This window comes from Typopeltis vanoorti, chromosome 10, assembly GCF_054136105.1.
Source record: "Typopeltis vanoorti isolate ZY-2024b chromosome 10, IOZ_Tvanoo_1.0, whole genome shotgun sequence".
In the NCBI taxonomy this organism is placed as follows: Eukaryota; Metazoa; Arthropoda; class Arachnida; order Uropygi; family Thelyphonidae; genus Typopeltis; species Typopeltis vanoorti.
The window spans coordinates 621,744-645,140 of NC_143558.1; the positions used below are offsets into that span (position 1 = coordinate 621,744).

Below are 23,397 nucleotides of genomic sequence, written 5' to 3' on the forward strand. Positions count from 1 at the left end.
AGTCTCAGTTTTCCCACCCACATTGCAAGACTCCATCTCCATACATACATACTTACATACATTCACTACTACTTTCAACATCCACCTTCCCTATACCATGTTTCCTCTGTCCATCCAGGCTCTCCCATTTCCCTGTTCCTGTTGTGTTTCCATTCTCTCTTCATCTCCTATACTACTGTTTCCACTGCCAAGCACTTCTGTCTCTTCATCCCTTCCTATAGTGTTATCTTTCACTCTCCTCAACAACTTCTTGATATCCATCCTCATATTTTCCTTATGTGCAACCAAGTCATTTGTTCTAACTACCACCAACTTGCTTGCTCATCTGCTTCTCATATCTAATGCATCAATTATCCTGCTAATTTTTCCTCTTGAAAAACATACTTTATGTAATCTCTCATTTACCACACTTCTAATAACAGAATCTTCATACATTGTTATTCACGAGTCATTCATCACCTCTTTTTCTCTGCTTTCTTTCATTATAACCTTTTGCACTCTTCCATTCTTATCCACCATACTTTTTATTTCCTTCCTGATTTATGCTCACAAATGACTACAAGGTGCAGTCGTTCATAACCAGATGTGATGGAATAAGTTGTTTAATCCTTATTGTAAAAGTGTTCTATGCCTGTATGTTGTGTGTGTGTGTGTGTGTGTGTTCTTCCAGTCAGTTTTTCTGTTTTGAGGGATGAAAAACCCAATTTTTCTGAGAAAACAAACCCTCCACTTCTGTAGAGACTGGCTACCTCACCATTTGATTGAAAATATCTGATAAAGGTTCCTCATGTTATTCGAAAACTCGAAGGGCTCATCTAAACCAATTGAGCTACAGAGGCTCTTCTTCTCATATTACTATGCATATTTTTCATCTAACTTCTCATGCTGATAACTCATTTTTCAAGTCTTGCATCCTGGCAATTACACTGTCGTCATTCTGCCTTTCATTTCCTCATTCCTGCTTTCCATAGTCTCACTCACTTCCATTCCATGATTCACAGTCAGTCGTTTGCTCCCACACTTATGCTCTCTTTAGTACCATCCGTCAGTTTCATGTTTACCAATAACTTGTAGTCCAACAGAACATCACACTTTCGACATATCCATACACCTTTCTCTTCTCCTGTTCAGTCTTTCCATTTTACACCAAGTATACATGTTGTATCCTTTCTTTCATGGTTACACAGTGATCAGCATTTGTTAATAAAAATTAACGAAACAACTACCGTGTTATAGTAAAACATAATAAAATATAGTATACATATTCCTTTTGCAACAACAACAAGCCATTCTTGAAAAGTGAACACTGTTAATTACATTTGATTTTCTCTCTGCAGGATGGATGTGCAGGTCTCGCTCATACTGCCATTTTGTCATCATTTACATAAGCTTCAAAAATAGTATAAGAAATGTCTGTTTCAAACACATGAAGTTCCACAATCACTCAGTTATGCTAAGTTTTGAAAAATAAATTAAATTACACCAAAACACAAATCTAAGTCGCTAATTTACTACAAAAATAAAACTCATCTTTTCAACAGACTTTCAAATTTTCATTTAGTGGTCCTCTAGCAGATCATATTTATATTTTTATATTTGTGTTTTATTGTAATATATATATATGTATATATATATACTAGGGGGCTCTGCTCCTATGGCACCCAACCCCCCGAGTTCCGGGCTGGTAAGACAAAAAACGTTTCAAATTTCAGCTTATCTTTTTATATATATAGAATACATATATATATATATATATAATATGTTATAAGTATAATAATAATAATGAATTACTTTTATCAGTAATTTATTTATTAATTTTTATTTTATATTAGTCTAATTTAGCCTTTTATTGGAGAAGTAGGATATCTCTTACCCAGTAAACTCTGCTATTTTTTGTTATTGTGTTAAACCAGGAAGGATGTGAAATCTAGTTTCAGAAAATTTTATATTTAAATATTTAACATATAATAAGCCACTTTTGAAACAAAATTGATAGAACATTAGTAAAATTTAAATTATTATTCAATTTCACTCTTGTTCTTGATTTCACATGTCATGAGATGGTTGATATTTGGTGTTCTGGATAAATGTATTATTTCTTTTGTTAGATTTTATATTTGCTTAAGGAGTGTCCAAATTTACCACTTCCTAGAAAAGATATATTTTGCAGCCAACTTTCTGTTTTACTTGAAAAATATTTCTGGCTGACTACAAGGTAAGGAATCAACTGAAAAAGAAATCCTCAGATTAAATAGCATATAAATATCATCTTTCAATATAACCTCGATGTAAACATTTTAGAATCTTTGTTTTAGACTTCATTTTGATTATTATGTAAACAAAAAAAAATTATCTCCATAAAGTTAAAGAACTTATCGGTCCATACTTTTTCTTGCAAATCTAAATCTATATGCAATATCTAAATTTTTATTCAGACTCTATTAATGTTGCTTTTTTCCAAACTTTCCATGAAAGAAAACAAGGAAAACTGATATTATAAGTGAATTTCTAATGTAGTAACTTTGAAAAAGTGCATTCTTATAAAATGGGACTCTAGTTTCTGTCTCCCACCTCCTTATGTGCAGTGTTGGTGATGCCTTCATGGACAAATGCACACTACTGACTGAGACCCTCCTCCATTTTAGGATACAGCAATATCCTTAAATACGGAAGGAATACTGTGGCAATGCAGTAAGCTTCCTATTCAGCTAGTTAGTAAAAATATTCTGTTATTACTTACTCTCCCAGTTTGTGTCTGGAAGCAGTCCAAATATAGGACACTGCAGGGGGGAACTGTCAAGACTACTTGCGGATGTGACTGGTTTCACTCTGTGCATGTGTGTCTAGTATGTTTGCAAATCTTTCACCTGCATGGCATGTCTCTACTCTTCTTTCACTCTCCTTCCCACATACAGCAAAGGTCACTTAATGAATACAGTTTTACTGCAGATCACTCACAAAAGCTGTTCCAAAAATTATTCACACAAAAAAAGTTTCTATATCCACTTTTTTTTTATGTGGTTTCCACCCACAAAAGGCTAATTGCAAATCTATCATACGTTTGTAGATAAGATTAGATAAGATAAGGATTTTTTTTAATGAATTTTATGTATTTCTTTATTTTATTTTTATTATATTTCATTTTTACATAGTTTGGAAACCCTGCTCTAGAGATCAAACATGGAATTTTTTCAAGCCACTTCAGGTCTCCAATAAGTGGTCATAACTTGATCAACATTCACAATCTCAACAATATAAAACAGTCCAAACCATCAATAAATCTAAATATTGAAACATAAGTGTATGACATAATGATATTATAGAGTACCAGAATGACATTAGGATAAATTTATTTAATATTTGTAGAATTTTCAGCTACATTTCCTAGTCATTCCAAATACAGTTAAAAGAGATGAACACAATAAGAACAACACTTAAATTGCAAGCACATTATAATATATGCTATCAACTGCAATAGGATAACTCTATCTACATCCATCAGAATTGCAAAGAAATTTAAATAAAATAAATAAATTTAAATTTATATGAAATAAATTTTTGGGGTGCTCAAGGGTCAACGCTGTATAACTGAGAGGAGACCTCCACATAACCTTTAAAGGAATGCAGAGAACTGACCAGGGCTTCTAACCTAATGTCCAATCCTCACCTTCTCGTGGCACATCCTGTGAGGTATCTACCTGGATGCTGAACGAACGAGGATGGGCTGACAATTTGGGATTTAGCTGACCAAATTGTATTCTTATTGGTTAAGCCACAAATAAAATAATGGTATAGCATGACAGAATTTCATGCCAGCTATGGCATTGCATGGTTAAACAAGGCCCTCATTGTTTTCACCAGGGCAAACAGCTAAAAGTCTGCTACTAGAACAAATCCTGAGAAAGGCTCCAAGTCAACATCACTGGAGTTCAAGATCGGTACTATCAACATAAGAAGCCTGAATGGCAAAGAAATGGAGCTGGCTGAGGAATTGGATAAGTACCAGATCAATATAATAGGGGTGACTGAAACAAAAAAGATAAAAACTGGAGAGATCTTTGTAAGAAAATAAATACAAAATGTTATATTCAGGCAATAACATAAGAGCTAATCTTCTTGAATGGCAGGCAATATCAAATAGAGTAATTGGCAAATATTACAATGGGGAACTAGACAATGAGACTTATTTGTGCCTATGGTCCCACAGAAGGTTCTACTAAGGTAGAAGTGGAGGAATTTTTTGAGCTTTAGAGAAAGCTACTGACACAATGAAAAAGGGAAAATTATCCTTGTTGGGGATCTAAATTGAAGAGTAGGAAATGATTGTCAGACATACAGAAATATTTTGGGAAAATTTGGAGAAAAGAGCAAAGATAATAATGGCAAATACCTGTTTGATTTCTGCTCAGGAAATGAACTGGTTATTACTAACACTATGTTATTGTTGATAGTGATGCTAGAGTATACAGAGGATTTGAAATTGTAAGTGATCATCATTTAGTTTTGAGCAGGAGAAAATTGAATTTCATTTTGAAAAGAAGAACATATAAGAAAGTTTTAAAGCGAATAAAAGTTGAGCAGCTCTCAGATGTGAACAGTAGACTAAAATACACAAAGATTATTGAAGAAAAAATGCAAGAGTTTGAAAACAGGGACCAAACCTTGGAGATTCAGTTGCAAGCCTTGAAAAAAAACCCTGATTGATTCAGCCAGAGAGACATGTGGAGAGGTTGTCTGCAAGAATGGAAAAATCAGAAACTCCATGGTGGACAGGAAGTTAAAGAGGCAGTGAAGGAAAAGAAGAAAGCATATCAAAAGTTCCTGCCAAATAAGTCAGCTTTTGCTCTTAAAGAATAGAGACAAATGTACGAAAGCCAAACACTGTGTAAAACTCATCATCTCTCATCTCATCCGATTGGTAATGGGTTGAGTCCACTAAGAAGAAAGGTTCTCCACTTATCACGATCTTTAGCCATCTCAATCATGGCTGTATAGCTGGGTAGACGTGAATGTTTTTTCAGCGACTTTCTCCAAGTACTTCTTGGTCTGCCTCTAGGTCTTTTTCTTCCAATATATCCATTCAGAGCTAAATATGGGAGTCTATGAGGATCCATTCTCTGTATATGACCAAGCTATCTCAGTTGATGCTTAATGATTGTGTCTTTCTATTATCTGGGAAGTCTAAATCTGTTCTGACTTGATCATTAGTCTTGCAAGGCATTTCATTTCAAATGCTTTTTTCTGAGGCATTTCATTTCAAATGCTTGAAGTTTCTTGATTGGTTATTGAGTTAATAACCAGGCTTCTGAAGCATAAGTAGCCATTGGAATAATAATTGTTTTATATAATTTTAGACTCGTTGGGATTTTTTTTTATTTTTCCATATTTTGTTTAGTTTATTCATGTTGGTCCAACTAGGCTTAGCCTGTGTTTTACTGTTTCCATATTGTTGAGGTTACTAGATATAAGACTGCCAAGATAAGCATATTTATTAACTTGTTCCAGCAGGTGATTTTCAAGATTTATAGAAATATTTTCTTCTTCTCTACCTACCTTCATTATTTTTGTTTTATGAAGATTTATTTTCATACCATAAGTTTTACAAGAGTCATTTAAAATATTAATAGTTTTTTCTAGCTGTGGTTTATAATCTGCTAAAATAATGATATCATTGGCATATTTTATGTGATTAATGTTGGTACCATTGATTTTTACACCTGGTTCATCGGCTATGGTTTTACAGACTTCTTCTAGGAAGAGGATAAAGAGTTGAGGTGAGAGAGGGAATCCCTGCATTACACCTTTCTCTACTCTGAAATTCTTGGTTTTAATGTTGTTTGTTTTAACAAAAGCTTTGGTGTCTCCATAATAATTTGTAATAAATGTTAAAATATCAGAATCCATTTTTACGTTTTTTAGGATAGTAATCAATTTGTTTGTATTAACTGAATCAAAGGCTTGCTTAAAATCTATAAAACAACAGTATATGGGCAGGTTGTATTCCCAATTTTTTCTGCTATATTAATGGTGAAGATCTGGGTCTGTAGTGGATCTATGTGGCCTGACTCCTGCTTGATTTTCCTCTATGATTTTTTCTGTAAGCACCTGTGTTCTCTTTTGTATAATCTGGATGAATAGTTTATAACTATGACTTAAGAGTGTTATGGGTCTATAATTTTCACATATTCTTTTGTCTCCTTTTTTTGTGAATAGGTATAATAATTCCTGTTTTCCAGTCAGTTGGAATTACTCCAGTGTAGAGAATTTGATTAAATAAATTCATTAAGAAATTAATGGCTTCCTTGCCACCATATTTCCATAGTTCTATAGATATTTCATCTTTACCCATAGTTTTTGAAAGTTTCATTTGGTTTATTGCATTTATAATTTCTGCTGAGGTTATGGGTGGTGCCTTTTCATATATCATCTTTTCTGTTATACTTTCCTCCTCCTGTTCTTTTTGAAATAATGTTTGATAGTAGTCCTTCAAAATTATTTTAATATTTTGTATTGACCCAGTTTCTAGATTGTTTTTATCTTTCATTGTTAATGGTTTATCTTTATATATATCTTAGTTAATTCTTTGATAATTTTGTATACCATTTTATTATCATTTCTTTTATTAGGAGGAAAAAGCAAAACTCCTTTGCAGAGTTTTGCTTTTTCTTCCAACCAGTTATTTTTGGCAGAGTTTTGCTTTTTCCTCCAACCAGTTATTTTTGGCAGATATGCACATTTTATAAATTTTGTTTTTAAGATTCTTATGATGTTGTTTATTTTCTTCTGTATTTTTTATATTTAATATATGCTTTGCTGTTCTTTTTACTTCTAAAGTATTTAGAATTTCAGGGGTTATCCATTCATGATTTGGTCCTGATGTATGTTTCTTGCAGTACTTATCACAATTTTTTTACCTTGATTCCATGTATTTTCTATATTGTCATAGGATAATCTTCTAAATTCATTTCCTATTAGTGTGTGATAATTATCTTGCATAGATTTTTCTTTCAGTTTTGACAGGATTACTTTGTGTAAAAACTAGCTAAACAAAGCTCATGGGAAGATTTTGGTAAGAACATAGAAAATAAATATCAAGAACATGGCAAGATATTCTGTAGGTTTTTGAAAATGCTCAGAAATGGAGGAAAGAGTGTTGTAAACGGAATTAGAGATGATAAAAGTGACATGAAAACTGGAGAAAAAATATCCTTGAAGTATGGAGTAATTACTTCAAAAAATTGCCAAATGAAACAAGCAGTGTGATAGCACAGTGGTAAAAAACACTCAACAAGCATATGATCAGAAATACATATCCATACTTGAAGTAGAAAAAACCATCAAAAGCCTGAAATGTGGAAAGGCAGCAGGAGTAGATGATATTCGACCAGAAATGCTGATGTATGGTGGTATAAGAGTCTTACAGTGGCTGCACTGCATAGTTCAGAAAGCCTGGACAGAGGGACGAATTCCTGATGATTGGAGTAGAGCTCTCATAGTACCCATATATATAAAAAGGGAAATAAATCTGAATATGAGAATTACAGTGGTATTTCCCTACTGAGTTTCTGGTAAGATTTCTGCGATAATACATGAGAAATGGTTGAGAAGAATTGTTATATTCCCATGATTTCTCAACTATTTGTTGTAAAGCTTGGTGACGAACAAGCTGAATTCAGGCCAAATAGAGGCTGTCAAGATCAGATCTTCACTTTATAACAAATAGTCGAGAAAGCATGGGAATATAACAAAGATCTGTATTTAAGGTTTGTCGATTTGGAAAAGGCATATGGCAAGGTGCCAATAGAGAAGCTATTGAAAACACTACAGTTGTATTGTGTCAATGGAGCATTATACCATGCAATACTTAATCTATATTTGAGTTGTGAGTCAGCAATTAGATTTAAAGGGAGTACACGAAGACGATTTGATATATTAAATCTGGTGTGAGACAAGGATGTACATTATCCCCTCTGTTATTCGTTATCTATATGAATCATATTATGAAGGAAAGTGGTATTAAACCTGATATCAATATTGGAGGTGTTAATGTCAGCTCTTTGCTTTTTGCTGATGATGTTATACTTCTAAATAAATTTGGTACAAGTCTGCAAGATTCCCTGACTAAATTGAGTAGCTGTTGTAATAGATATGGTATGAAGATATGGTATACAAGACAGATACAATGAAAATAGCAGAAGCATTGAAAATGTCAACTGCTTTGTGAATGGAGAACCTATGGAACAAGTAAAACATTTCAATTACTTAGGCACGATTTTTACCGAATATGGCAAATTACATATGGAAATAAATAACAGAGTCAAGAAAGCTGGTATGGTAGGAAGTCAATTGAATAAATTCATATGGAATAAGACAGAAATTGTTGGAACAGAAAAAGTTGGAACACCAAATTAGCTGTATACAAGACAGTGTTCAAACCAGTATTAACTTTTGGATCTGAGAGCTGGGTCAGAAGTAAAACACTTGACCAAAGACTAGAGACTGCAGATATGAGAGTCCTGAGAAAGATTAGAGGCGTGTACAGATTGGCATTAATGACAATATCATATTAAAAACGGGGATATTAGGAAAGAACTTAATATTGTCAGCATCCCCAGGAATGCATTAGCAGAGCTAATATCAGGTGGTATGGTCACTTAAACAGAATGGGCAAAGAAAGATTAGCAAAACAAGTGTTCTCTAAAAAAGACCCAGAGGAAGACCAATATATAGGTGGATTGATATGGTAAAAAGTGCCTTAAAAGAAATATAAGAGCCAATAATGTTGGAGACTTGACAACTAACAGACTGATTTGGAGGAATATTTAGATAGGAAGTTACTAATGATGTAAATTTTTCATGTAGTACTATCATATCCTGTACTCCCCTTGAGGGTGCATGGCAGGAATTTGATGATGGTGACTATATTCAAAAAAATGCGAATAGTAATGACTTGCATATAGAGAATTTGGATATATATTTAGTGATTAATTCGTGTTTTTCCTCATTCTAACTTTCAAATAATATTTTCCCAAATTAAATGGGGCAAGCGAAAATAAAAAGAAATTTTCTCATTTCATTTGTATGATAATTTGGATTGCATACATTAGATATACTTTTAATGCAAAGTTTGTTTACTAGCGGAGTAAAGGCAGAAATTGGTCATGGTAAGATTAACCTTGAGGAGTTTTGTTTTTGCAGTTGATAGTCTTAACATAGTGAGGTGAACAAAGTAAAGTAAAAAAGTTAAGTTAAGACAACTAAATAAGTTAATACAATACAAAGACACAGCCAACATTTAAAAATTAAATAATTAACATATTGTTTAATACCTGTATTTAGTTCAATTCTAATTGCTGAGTTTCAACTCAAATAAAGATTAAGTTTAGGCTGAAGACTAAATAAAGACTTGATATAATGTCCCCCATTGACACCATATGATTATATAGTTTTGAATAGCTTTTCTCTTGGTGAAAGATGTTGAAAGTTTATTTTTCACTTGGTTAGACTATAATAAATTTAGTTTAATTCTTTATCCAAGTGTGAGCAAACAAAGTTTGCACCTGAAAGTATCTTCAGATACTGAGATAGGAGTGTTGTGAACTTGTTCCACCTTTGCAATGAGTTGCCCAGTGTTGTACTACCTTACCCCAGTCCTGAAGATACTTTCAGATGTAAACTTTGTTTGCTCACACTTGGATAAAGGATTAAACTAAATTTATTATAGTCTAACCAAGTGAAAAATAAACTTTCAACATCTTTCTCTAAATCCAGAGTAAATGAAAAGGTGACACACAGTTTGGCAACTCCTATAGGTAGAGATGACCTTGCTAATGCTTCTGCCTGGTATCTTCACTCGGGCCTGGCTCCCACTGAAGAGACCTCAATAAAGGTCGAAACTAGTTTGGGTAGTTGCCCCCCCCCCCCAATGCATAACATTATGCATATCCTCAAGGAGATGTGTTTTGCATTATGGGAGATACTGAGATAGCAGTGTTGTGAGCTTGCTCCACCTTTGCAACGAGTTGCCCAGTGTTGTACCACTTACCCTAGTCCTGACGATACTTTCAGGTGCAAATTTTGTTTGCTTACACTTGGATAAAGGATTAAACTAAATTTATTCTTTTCTCTTGACACCTTGTCATATTTCTTTTGCAGGTCTACAAAACATTAAAAAAAAAAGGGTTCTAAAGGGTGAAAGCTGTATAACTGAGAGGAGACCTCCATGTAGCCTTTAAATTAATGCAGACATACAACCATGGCTTATTACCTAATGTCCAATCCTCAACTTCTCATAGTGCACCCTGTTTGGTATCTACCTGTATACTGAACAAAAGAGGATGAGCTGGCAATTCGCGGTTTAACCGAACAAATTATATTCTTATTGGCTTAAACCAAAGTACAAAATGATGGTACAACAGAATTTTAAGCCAGCTGAGGCATCTCCTGGTTAAACAAGGCCCTCGTTGTTTGTGCTAGAGCAAGGAGTGAAAACTCGGCTGCTGGTGCAAATCCTGAAACACACCCCAACTCAACATCACCAGAGTTCAAGATTGGTAATATCAGCATAAGAAACCTGAAGGGCAAAAAAATGGAGCTGTCTGAGGAATTGGATAAGTACCAGATCGACATGAAAGGGATGCGTAATGCCAATAGGGAGAAAAAAAAAGGTATAGCCATGGTATTGAACACAAAATACGAGACTAATCTTCTTGAATAAGTTTTAAAAGAGGAATACCATGAGTAGACATATCGATACAAAATTAATAACAGAAAAAAGTCGCATACAAAGATTATTTAATAGTATAATTTTCACCTGTGTGTCACAGGCATCTTCAGTACATATTAAGCTCAAATTAAACAATGACTGACAATTCCAAAAAGTGCCACCTAAGTAGCTGGTGTAAGATAACTAAAAAAGTCAATAAATTTCCTAAAAAAAAAAAAAAATACAATAAAAAGTTAGGAAAGATTAGCTGATTTGTAAGGTGCTATCTCCCATAAAGGGGATAGACGTAAGCCCATCGGATCTGTTTAAGTTAGGAGAATGAGTTTCATTCTCCTAATAGTAGAGTTTCACATGTTTCTTTATAAAGGCATTCCATGAGGAATTGACTTTTGTGAAGAACTCTTGTCTTTCTCCAATGAACTCTATGTCTAGTGAAGATGGCATGTTCTGCAAGTCCAGACTTTTCGGGTTTAAAGTATTCAGTATAAGATTGGTGTTCTTCTAGACGAATAGAGGAAGATCTTCCTGTTTGTCTGAAATAAGATAATTCACAAGAGTACGGAATATGGTAGACACCTGGATGATTAAGATGTGGAAGCTTGTCCTTAGGAGAAGTGAGAAAGGTGGAGATTTCTTTCTAAACGGTCGAAAGGCAACAAAAATATTCAGTGGTTTTAAAACTTTTGCTATACATTCACTGATGCCTTGTACATAAGGGATAGGAATGCGCGTTATTTCTTCTGTGTTTGAAGAGGAAGACATATTAAAACTACTCAAAGTTCTTTTAATGAAGCAATTCTTATAACCATTAGTTAACACAATGTTTCAACAAAAAAATGTGCATAAATTCACATGGAGAGAATTGGAAAGGAATTAGAAAAGACTCAGTGACTATGTTATTGTTAATATTGATGGTTCTCCCTTGTGCAGGATGCTAGATTGTACAGAGGATTTAAAATTGGAGGTGATCACCATTTAGTCTTGAGCAGAATAAAAAAAATTGAATTTCATCTTGAAAAGAAGAACATGTAAGAAAGTTTTGAAGCTAATAAAAGTTGAGCAGCTCTCAGATGTTAACTTTAGACTAAAATTCACAAACATTATTCAAGAAAAAAATGAAAGTTTGAGAACAGGAACCAAACCTTGGGGATTCAGTGAGAAGTCCTGAAGAAATATTGATTGATTCAGCCAGAGAGGCATGTCATGAGGTTGTCTGCAAGAATAGAAAAGTCAGAACTCCATGGTGGACACAGAAAATTCAAGAGGAAGTGATGGAAATGAAGAAAGTATATTATATCAAAAGTTCCTGGCAAATAAGTCAGCTTGTGCTCTTAGAGAATACACAGACAAATGTAAGAAAGCTAAACGAAAGTCATGGGAAGACTTTGGTAAGAACATAGAAAATAAATATCAAGAAGATGGGAAAATATTCTGGAGGCTGTTGAAAAAGCTAAGAATTTTAGGAAAGAGTGCTCTAAAAGGAATTAAAGATGACAAAGATGAAATGAAAACTGAAGAAAAAGTTATCCTTGATGTATGTTGTAATTACTTCGAAAAATTGCTAAATAAAATGAGCAGTGACAGCACAGTGGTAAAAAAAACACTCAACAGGAATGCAATCAGGAATATATATATCCATACTTTAAGTAGAAAAGCCATCAAAAGCCTGAAATATGGAAACGCAGCAGGAGTAGATGATATTCAACCAGAAAACCTTAAATATGGAGATATAAAAGTCTTACAGTGGCTGCACTACATAGTTCAGAATGCCTGGACAGAGGGATGAATTCCAGATGATTGGAGTAGAGCTCTCATATTGATACAAAATTAATAATGGAAAAAACTCACGTACAAAGATTATTTAATAGTATAATTTTCGCCTGTGTGTCACAGGCATCTTCAGTACATTAAGCTCAAATTAAACAATAACTGACAATTCCAAAAAGCACCACCTAAGCAGCTGGTGTAAGATAACTAAAAAGGTCAATACTTTTCCTTAAAACAAATAATAAATAAATAAATAAAATAAAATAAAATAAAAATAAAAAATAAATCAATAAAATAAAAAGTTAGGAAAGATGAGCTGATTTGTAAAGTACTATCTCCCATAAAGGGGATAGAGTTTTTTCCGTTATTAATTTTGTATCGATATGTCTACTCACGGTATACCTCTTTTAAAACTTAGAGCTATCATAGTACCCATATATAAGAAGGGAAATAAAACTGAATGTGAGAATTTCAGAGGTATTTCTCTACTGAGTGTTCCTGGTAAGATTTATGCAAGTATACTTAAGAAACGGGTGAAAATGATTGTTGAAGGGAAGCTTGAAGAAGAACAAGCTGGATTCAGGTCGAATAATAGAGGCTCTCTCAGGATTAGATTTTCACTTTATGACAGATAGTTGAGAAATCATGGGAATATAACAAAGATCTGTATTAAGTTTTGTAGATCTGGAAAAGGCATATGACAAGGTGCCAAGAGAGAGAGAGCTATTCAAAACGCTACATTATATGGTGTCAATGGGGCATTATATCACACAGTATTTAGTCTTTATTTGAGTTGTAAGTCAGCAGTTAGAATTGAAGGAACTACAGGAAGGTGGTTTAATGGTAAATCTAGTGTCAGAAAAGGATGTACATTATCCCCACTGTTATTCGTTATCTATATGAATCACATTATGAAGGAAAGTGATATTAAACCTGATATCAAAATTGCAGATGATAATGTCAGCTCTTTGCTTTATGCAGATGATATTATACTTATAAATAAATCTGCTGCAATCTGCAAGATTCCCTGACTAAAGTGAATAACTGTTGTAATGATTTGGTATGAAGGTCAGCAATATCAAGACAAAGACAGAGAAAATAGGCAAAAAGCACTGAAAATATCAACTGCATTTTGAATGGAGAACCTATAGAACAAGTAAAACATTTCAGCTGGTTAAGCATGATTTTTAATGAAGATGATAAATTAAATATGAGAATCAATAAAGGTGGTATGGTAGGAAGTCAACTGAATAAATTTATATGGAATAAAACAGAAATCAGTCAGAACACTAAATTAGCTGTATACAAGACAGTGCTCAAACAAATTTTATAAAACACTTCACCAAAGACTAGAGGCCACAGATATGAGAGTCCTGTGAAAGATTAGAGGCATTAACAGATGGCTTCATTGGCAATATCGCATTAAAAATGAGGATATTATGAAAGAACTTACCACTGTCAGCATCCAGGATTGTGTTAGCAGAGATAATCTCAGGTGGTATGGTCACTTAAACAGAATGGGAAAGAAAAGATTAGCAAAACAAGTGTTCTCTGCCATGTTGGAAGAAAATGACCCAGCAGAAGACCATGATATAAGTGGATTGATACAGTAAAAAGTGCCTTAGGAGATTGAAATATAAGATCTGATAATGTTGGAGTCTTGACAAATAACAGATTGATTTCGAAATTGTTCATTTGAAGGTTGTAATGATGTGAGTTTTTCATGTAGTACTATCATATCCTGTACCCCGCATGAGGGTACATAAATGAAATTTGATGATGATGATGACAAAACTTTAATACAGATCTTTATTATATTCCCATGATTTCAAACTATTTGTCATAAAGTGAAAATCTGATCCTGATAGCTTTATTTGGCCTGAAACCAGCTTGTTCTTCAGTAAGCTTCTCTTCCATAGTCCTTCTCAACTGTTTCTCATGAATACGCATAAATCTTACCAGGAACACTCAGTAGGGAATTCCTCTGTAATTCTCACATTCAGTTTTATTTCCCTTTTTATATATGGGTACTATGATAGCTGTACTCCAATCATCTGGAATGCATCCCTATGTCCATGGCTTCTGGACTATGTAGCAGCCACTGTAAGACTTCTGTACCTCCATACTGAGCACATCTGGTCGAATATCATCTATCCTTTTGCATTTCCACATTTCAGACTTTTGATGGCTTTTCTACTTAAAGTGTGGATATGTTTGCTGATTTCATACCTATTGAGTATTTTTTATCACTGTGCTGTCACTACTCATTTCATTTAGTAATTTTTCTAAGTAATTACTCCATACTTCCAGGATATCTTTTTCTTCAGTTTTCATTCACCTTTATCATCTCTAATTCGTTTTACAGCACTCTTTCCTCCATATCTGAGTTTCTTCGACAGCCTCCATCCTGATATTTATTTTCTATGTTGTTACCAAAGTTTTCTCATAACTTTTATTTTGCTAGTTTTACACAGTGTTTATTTTTCTTACATTTGTTTCTCTCTGTATTTTCTGAGAGCACAAGCTGACTTATTTGCCAGAAACTTTCAATATGTTTCTTCTTTTCCTTCAGTGCCTGTTTAACTTCCTGTGTCCATCATCAAGTTCTGATTTTTCTGTCCTTGCACACAACCTCACCACATGCCTCTTTTCCTGAATTAGTCAAAGTTTTCTTCAGGATTTGCCACCAAATCTCCAAGGTTTGGTTCCTGTTCTCAAACTCTTTGAATTTTCTTGAATATTATTTGTGTATGTTAGTCTACAGTTCACATCTGAGAGCTGCTCAACTTTTATTCGCTTTAAAACTTTCTTACATGTTCTTCTTTTCAATATGAATTTCAATTTTATCCCGCTCAAGATTAAATATTGATCACTTCCAATTTAAAATCCTCTGTACACTCTAGTGTTCTACACCAGTGAGAAAATTTCACTATTAACAATAATGTAGTCACTGACTACATTTATTTAGATAAGAATTAGATAAGTACCAGATCGACATAATAGGGGTGACTGAAACAAAAAAGACCAAAACTGGTGAGATCTTTATGAGCAATAAATACAAAATGTTATATTCAGGCAATGACAATCAAGGAAAAGAAGGAGTAGCCATAATATTCAACACAAAATACGAGACTAATCTTCTTGAATGGCAGTCAGTCTCAAGTAGAGTAATGTGGGCAAATATAAGAATGGGGAACTGGACAATGAGACTTATTTGTGCCTATGATCCCACAGAAGGTTCTACTAAAGTAGAAGTGGAGGAATTTTTTGACGCTTTAGAAAAAGCAACTGACACAATGAAAAAGGAAAAGTTGGTCCTTGTTGGGGATCTAAATAGCAGAGTAGGAAATGATTGTCAGACATACAAAAATATTTTGGGAAAATTTGGAGAAAAGAGCAAAGCTAATAATAATGGCAAATATCTGTTGGATTTCTGCTCAGGAAATGAACTGGTTATTACTAACACCATGTTCCAAAATAAAAATGTGCACAAATTCACATGGACAGAAGAGGCAAGAAATAAGAAAAATCTCATTGACTATGTTATTGTTGATAGTGATGTTTTCTCCCTGGTGCAGGACACCAGAGTGTACAGAGGATTTGAAATTGGAAGTGATCACTATTTAGTCTTGAGCAGGATAAAATTAAATTTCATATTGAAAAGAATAACATGTAAGAAAGTTTTAAAGCAAATAAAAGTTGAGCAGCACTCAGATGTGAACTGTAGACTAAAATACAGAAAGATTATTGAAAAGAAAATGAAAGAGTTTGAGAACAGGAGTCAAACCTTGGAGATTCAGTGGCAAACTCTGAAGAAAACATTGATTGATTCTGCCAGAGAGACATGTGGTGAGGTTGTCTGCAAGGATAGAAAAATTAGAACTCCATTGTGGACACAGGAAGTAAAAGAGGCAGTGATGGAAAAGAAAGCATATCAAAAGTTCTTGGCAAATAAGTCAGCTTTTACTCTTACAGAATACAGAGACAAATGTAAGAAAGCTAAATAGTGTGTAAAACTAGCTAAACAAAAGTCATGGGAGAACTTTGGCAAGAATATAGAAAATAAATATCAAAGAAGGTGGCAAAATATTCTGGAGGTTGTTGAAGAAGCTTATAAATGGAGGAAAGAGTGCTGTAAAAGGAGTTAGAGATGATAAAGGTGACATGAAAACAGGAGAAAAAGAAATCCTTGAAGTATGGAGTAATTACTTTGAAAAACTGCTAAATGAGACAAGCAGTGATGACAGCATAGTGATAAAAAACACTGACCAGGCATGCAGTCAGGAATACATATCCATACTTGAAGTAGAAAAAGCCATCAAAGGCTTGAAATGTGGAAAGGCAGCAGGAGTAGATGATATTCGACCAGAAATGCTGAAGTATGGTGGAATAAAAGTCTTACAGTGGCTGCACTGCATAGTTCAGAAAGCCTGGACAGAGGGACGAATTCCCGATGATTGGAGTAGAGCTCTCATAGTGCCCATATATAAAAAGGGAAATAAAACTGAATGTGAGAATTACAGAGGTATTTCCCTTCTGAGTGTTCCTGGCAAGATCTATGCAAGTATACTTGAGAAACGGTTGAGAAGAATTGTGGAAGAAAAGCTTGGTGAAGAACAAGCTGGATTCAGGCCAAATAGAGGCTGTCAGGATCAGATCTTCACTTTACGACAAATAGTCGAGAAAGCATGGGAATATAACAAAGATCTGTATTTAAGTTTTGTCGATCTGGAAAAGGCATATGACAAGGTGCCAAGAGAGAAGCTATTCAATACGCTGCAGTTATATGGTGTCAATGGGGCATTATATCAAGCAATACTTAGTCTTTATTTGAGTTGTGAGTCAGCAGTTAGAATTGAAGGAAGTACAGGAAGATGGTTTAATGTTAAATCTGGTGTGAGACAAGGATGTACATTATCCCCTCTGTTATTCATTATCTATATGGATCATATTATGAAGGAAAGTGGTATTAAACCTGATATCAAAATTGGAGATGTTAATGTCAGCTCTTTGCTTTATGCAGATGATGTTTTACTTCTAAATTAATCCGCTACAAGTCTGCAACATTCTGTGACTAAATTGAATAGCTGTTGTAATAGATATGGTATGAAGGTCAGCAATAAAAAGACAAAGACAATAAAAATAGGTAGAATCATTGAAAATGTCAACTGTGTTGTGAATGGAGTACCTGTGGAACAAGTAAAACATTTCAGCTACTTAGGTACGATTTTTACTGAAGATGGTAAATTAAATATAGAAATAGACAATAGAATCAGCAAAGCTGGTATGGTGGGAAGTCAATTGAATAAATTCATATGGAATAAGAGAGAAATTAGTCGGAACACTAAATTAGCTGTATACAAGACAGTGTTCAAACCAGTTTTAACTTATGGATCTGAGAGCTGGGTCAGAAGTAAAACACTTGACCAAAGACTAGAGACTGCAGATATGAGAGTCCTGAGAAAGATTAGAGGCGTGAACAGATGGCATCAATAGCAATATCATATTAAAAATGAGGATATTAGGAAAGAACTTGACATTGTCTGCATCCAGGAATGCGTTAGCAGAGCTAATCTCAGGTGGTATGGTCACTTAAATAGAATGGGAGAGGAAAGATTAGCAAAACAAGTGTTCTCTGCCAGGTTGACAGGAAAACGACCCAGAGGAAGACCACGATATAGTTGGATTGATACGGTACAAAGTGCCTTAGACGATAGAAATATAAGATCTGATAATGTTGGAGTATTGACAAGCAACAGACTGATTTGGAGGAAAATTGTAGATAGGAAGTTAGTAATGCTCTGAATTTTTCATGTAGTACTATCATATCCTGTATACCCCTTGAGGGTACATGTCAGGAATTTGATGATGATGAGTGAGACTTTTATTATTCCTTGACTCTTCTTTTCATGTCAATTTGTACATTTTTATGTTGAAACATTGTGTTAGTAATGACCAGTACATGTCCTGTGCAGAAATCCAACAGGTATTTGTGATTATGTGATTATTATTAGCTTTTCTCCTTTCTCCAGATTTTCCCAAAATATTTTTATTTGTCTGGCAATCATTTCTTACTGTGCTAATTAAATCCCCAAAAAGGACCAACTTTTCCTTTCTTTTAGTGTTGCACGGTGATCAGCATTCATTTTAGAAATTATGGACTTTACAACCATGTTATAAATAACTTTGAATTTCCCTACGTTTCGATCTTCATATTAAGATCGAAACATCGAGAAAGTAAAAGCATTATTTATAACATGGTTATAAAGCCCATAATTTCTAAAATGAATGACCAACTTTTCGTTTTTCATTGTGTTAGTTGCTTTCTCTAAATCCTCAAAAAATTCATCTACTTCTACCTTAATAGAACCTTCTGTTGTACCATAGGCACAAATAAGTCTCATTCTCCATTTCTTCATTCTGATATTTGCTCATATCACTCTACCTGATATTTCCTGCCATTCAAGAATATTAGCCTCATATTTAGTTTTGAATCCTATAGCTACTTTTTCTTTTCCATGATTTTTATTGCCTGAGAGGAATAAATACAAAATATAACATTTTGTATTTATTTGTCTTTATTTATTCTGTTTGGTTTTTTTAATTTATTTTTTATTGTTTATTTGTTTTGTATTTTTCTCTTATTTCTTCTTTTCATAAATCTCTCAGTTGATAATCTTCATCCATTTCTCTTTGAAATTTTAAGAACCACAAGTTATCAGGATCAATGCAGATACTAAAAAAATATAGCATGTAAAGAATACAAACATTCAGCACTAAACATATAGTCCATCTTAAAATGAGATTGAAGAAAGTGCACGTGGACTGTCTGCATTGCAGAAGACCACTGCCAGATTGTATTTCAGTAATATACCCAGGTTAAATAATATTTTTATAATCCCCTATTTTTCTATATCTTTCATGATAATTTGCATAAGTTAAGTTTACCTAAATTAGGGACTGCTTGTATTTATCTGTATTGAAGTATAAGTTTTTTTTTATTTTAAGGAACAATACTTCATTCCCTATCAGAGCAGCATTTATTGATATAATATCTTGTGCTCTAAGGTGCAACCTCTGCAACTACAGTGAGTATTAATTATATATATACATATATATATATATATATTTTGTGCGTGCGCGTGTGTGTGTGTGTGTGTGTGTGTGTGTGTGTGTGTGTGTGTGTGTGTGTGTGTGTGTGTGTGTGTGTGTGTGTGTGTGTGTGTGTGTGTGTGTGTGTGTGTACTGCATGTAAGCAAGAGAGAAAGGAAAGGAGAATGAGAATAATGAGTTTTATTATACCTTTGTTAAATTTTATTACTTTCATATATTTAGCAAAGCAAAGAACTATCATATCTAAGAGAGATAAATGAAGGTGTTTGACAAGGATGTTCCCTTTCAGCAACTCTTTAATATTTATTTAAATGAAATAGTAATAAAATGGAATAAAAATTCCCATCAACGTATTAAACGTTCTCCTACTGTGAACTTAAACACTCTTCTGTTTTCTGATGCTCAAATAATAATTACAAATTCTGAAGATAACTTACAGACAGATATTTTAAATTTAAACTAAATAGCCAAAGATCACAGAATGATAATATGAACAAAAAAGCAAAAATGATGGCCTTCAAAGGACAAGATGCAATTAGAACTAAAATAGTAATAGATAACAAGATTTTACAATCGGTGAAAATTCGTTTAACTACCTGGGATGTATGATTATATATAAAAATGAAAAAGATATAAACCTAAAAATTGTGAAATGTTTAAAAATAACAGGTGTAATTAACTCTGTATTTAAACCTAATCTAGTTCAAAAACAAACCAGACTAAAAGTATAGAATACATTAATCCTACTAGTATGGAAGTGAAATGTGGACAATAAAACAAAAAGACAAAGATTAACACCAGCTGAAATGAAGTTTATGAGAAAAACTGCAAAATATATTCTATTCGATCATAAAAGAAATGAATAAATTATGAAAGAACTAAACCAGGAATCAGTAATAGAAAAAATAAAATAATATAAATATAAATGGGTGGAACAAATTGAAAAAATGAAAACAGAAAGATTACCAAAACAAGTATTGATTGAGGCTAGCAGAACAAAATATACAATTGGGTGCTGCTATAGACCAGGTGATGGAAAAGATGGTGGAGATAGTATGCATAAGCAAACAGAAGAAATGAGTGGAAGGAGGGTAATTATTATGGGAGATTTCAACTATGGTAGCATTGATTGGAGGGAGGTGAGGACACATGAGAGGAATTGGATTTTATGCAGTTATTAAGGGATGACTCTGTGACAGCATGTAATGGAAAATACTAGGGGTCAGAGAGTGCTTGACCTAGTAATTGCATCTGAGGAGCTGACTGTAATGAATATGACTACATTGCCACCAATTGGTGAGAGTGATCATAGGGTCTTAACTTGGGAGGTGGCTAAAGGTGTGGAATTTACAATTAAGGCAGGGTACATGTGGAATTATCGGGCTGATAAGTATGACAAGCTTAGGAGTTTGATTGGTTCAGTGCCATGGCATGTAAAACTGCAAGGGCTGGATGTTGATAGTGCATGGGAGGCGGTTAAGAAGTGTTTGCAGGAGGCAGTGGCTGACTGTATACCTAGAGTCCGAATAATAAATCAAGTAGGGATTAACTAGATGAATAACACCATTAACATGTTTGCTGCCAACTACGAGTATACTCGTATGTCGATTTTCCGACCTCCTATGCCAAACACGAATTATCCCTTAGTATAATTACCTTCATTTGGACCCTTGGATTCTGAATAAAGTGGAGAGACGTCTGGGAGCTTGGTAAAAGGGAAATAATTTCAACTAAAATATAGTATATTATATATGTGCCTCAGAAGCCAACTACGAATATACTCGTATGTCGATTACCAACCTCCTATGCCAAGCGCGAGTTAATCTGTAGTATAACATGTAATTTGTAAATCAGTTTAAAACTAATAAAATCAATAAAAATAAAAACCAATCAATAAAATAAAAAAACAATTTATTCAAATTAAGAATGGTACATTTTAAAACAATTTTCCACGCACAGTGGTGGTTTTCCTGGCAAACAGGACAATAATAACATGTTTCGCGTCGATGTTTGTATCGTGTACAGACATGGCATGGCTTTGTCGGGCAATCCTTTTTTTCTGTTGGTGGTAAAATTTCCAAATAATGAAAATCCCAATTTCTCCTGATATTCTCTGATGCTGTAAGCTCATCCATTCCAACAAAAATTGAGATCAATTGATCTCTAAATTTTAATGCACTATTGCATTTCCAGTAATCATGTTATAAAATTTATGCGTATTTTGAATGTATACCTCAAAAATGCGTGTTGCCGATTTCTTTGGCCATCTAATTTCTTTCATAAGGTGGAATAGTACGAAAGCATTTGATCAGAAAGATCAGTGCCTGACATACTCAAATTATAATCCCTAACGATATTTGGTTTTATTTGAAATTTACCATTCTGATTTTGTGCTTCAACCGTTTCAAATTTGTGCATATTTGAAATGGAAAGAACTTTCCTCTTATCCTTCCATTTGCTGACTACAACAGGACCTCTTCTTTGCCAGACAAATTCCCCTTTCTTTAGTTTCTTCTGAATAACATCTGGTGGATTGTTTTTCCTATTATTTCTCAGCATTCCACACACGTACGTTTTTCTGTCGGTAAGCGATTCTATCAGAGCTACAGAATTATAAAAATTGTCCATATGCAATGCATAACCCCTGTCTAAATATTCTTCCATCAAGTGGAATACAACATCATATGCGTGACCCATTTTCGCTAAAGAGTATGCAGATTTTCCCGTATAAATTTTTATTTTTATCACTAATCCATTCGATTCGCACAGTTCATGGAATTTCACGCCATATTTATGTTTTTTGTTTTTTATGTATTGCCGAAATGCCAGTCTACCGCACCACAACACCATTCACTCATCAATACATAAGTTTCTGTCTGGTGTGTAGCTGTTTCGGATTACACTATTAAAATGATCTAGGACTGGTCTTAATTTGTGCAATTTATCATTAGCTGCTTGGGAATTATCTGCAAAATACAAATGACGCAATAAAATTTGAAATCGATTCGGCTCATTTTAGAGCGCCAAAATGGCAAATTGTAAAGTTGATTTGTACTCCAATAATGCTCAGTAGATGGTAAATTACAAGGATCCATATGAAGTAAAAGTCCAAGAAATAATTTCATTTCAGTTATGTCTGTTGCTTTCCTGTTTGAAATTCTTAGACTTTTTTTGATCTGCACTCAGCTTTGCTCAATATTTTGTAAAGCATATAAATTGGTTTGTTCTACTAAAATTGTAAGAAAATCTTCAGAAAAGAAAAGTTCAACTAACCTTTTGATACTGAAATTTCCAGTGTCAATTTTAAAACCTGCAGTTTCAACAAAGTCAAATTGTGGGGGTTCTTGTTCTGAATTTTCCCAATAAGTAGAAGTTGATGTATTTGGCTGGATGCTAACTTTATCTTCAAAAGTTTCTTCATCATCTGAGTCACCGCTAGTGTCGTCTGTAGTATCATCTTCAGAATCGGAACCAAATATTTCACGAAATTCATCATCGCTCATGTTAGCATAAGCTTCTACTTCTATATCAGTAAGTTTTCTTTTACTGGCCATGGCGAAATTGAAGGTTCTTGGAGACTAGAAACTAAAACAATCTAGACGCAATAGACACCGTCGTCAGCACATGTAATATATAAGTGGAAGTGATACAAGATTACTCGTAGTTGGCCTATTAAAAAAAATTCTGTCTAATAAGCCGGCTATGAGATTACTCGTAGTGACCTATTAAAAAAAATTCTGTTTAATAAGCCGGCTACGAGATTACTCGTAGTGACCTTGAAGATGGGGATG

At 33.8% G+C, this 23,397-nt stretch overlaps 1 protein-coding gene across 3 annotated transcripts in view; it reads left to right on the forward strand.

The window, feature by feature from the left end:
* The window catches only part of LOC150102123 (tRNA (32-2'-O)-methyltransferase regulator THADA-like), a 694,369-nt gene that overhangs the window by 508,670 nt on the left and 162,302 nt on the right, over nt 1–23,397 (forward strand). For all 3 annotated transcript variants that reach the window (XM_090398691.1, XM_090398692.1, XM_090398693.1), the window contains 2 exons: nt 2,109–2,215; nt 19,502–19,581. In XM_090398691.1, the coding sequence (XP_090254817.1) occupies nt 2,109–2,215; nt 19,502–19,581 (187 nt within the window). The remainder of the gene's footprint in view (nt 1–2,108; nt 2,216–19,501; nt 19,582–23,397) is intronic.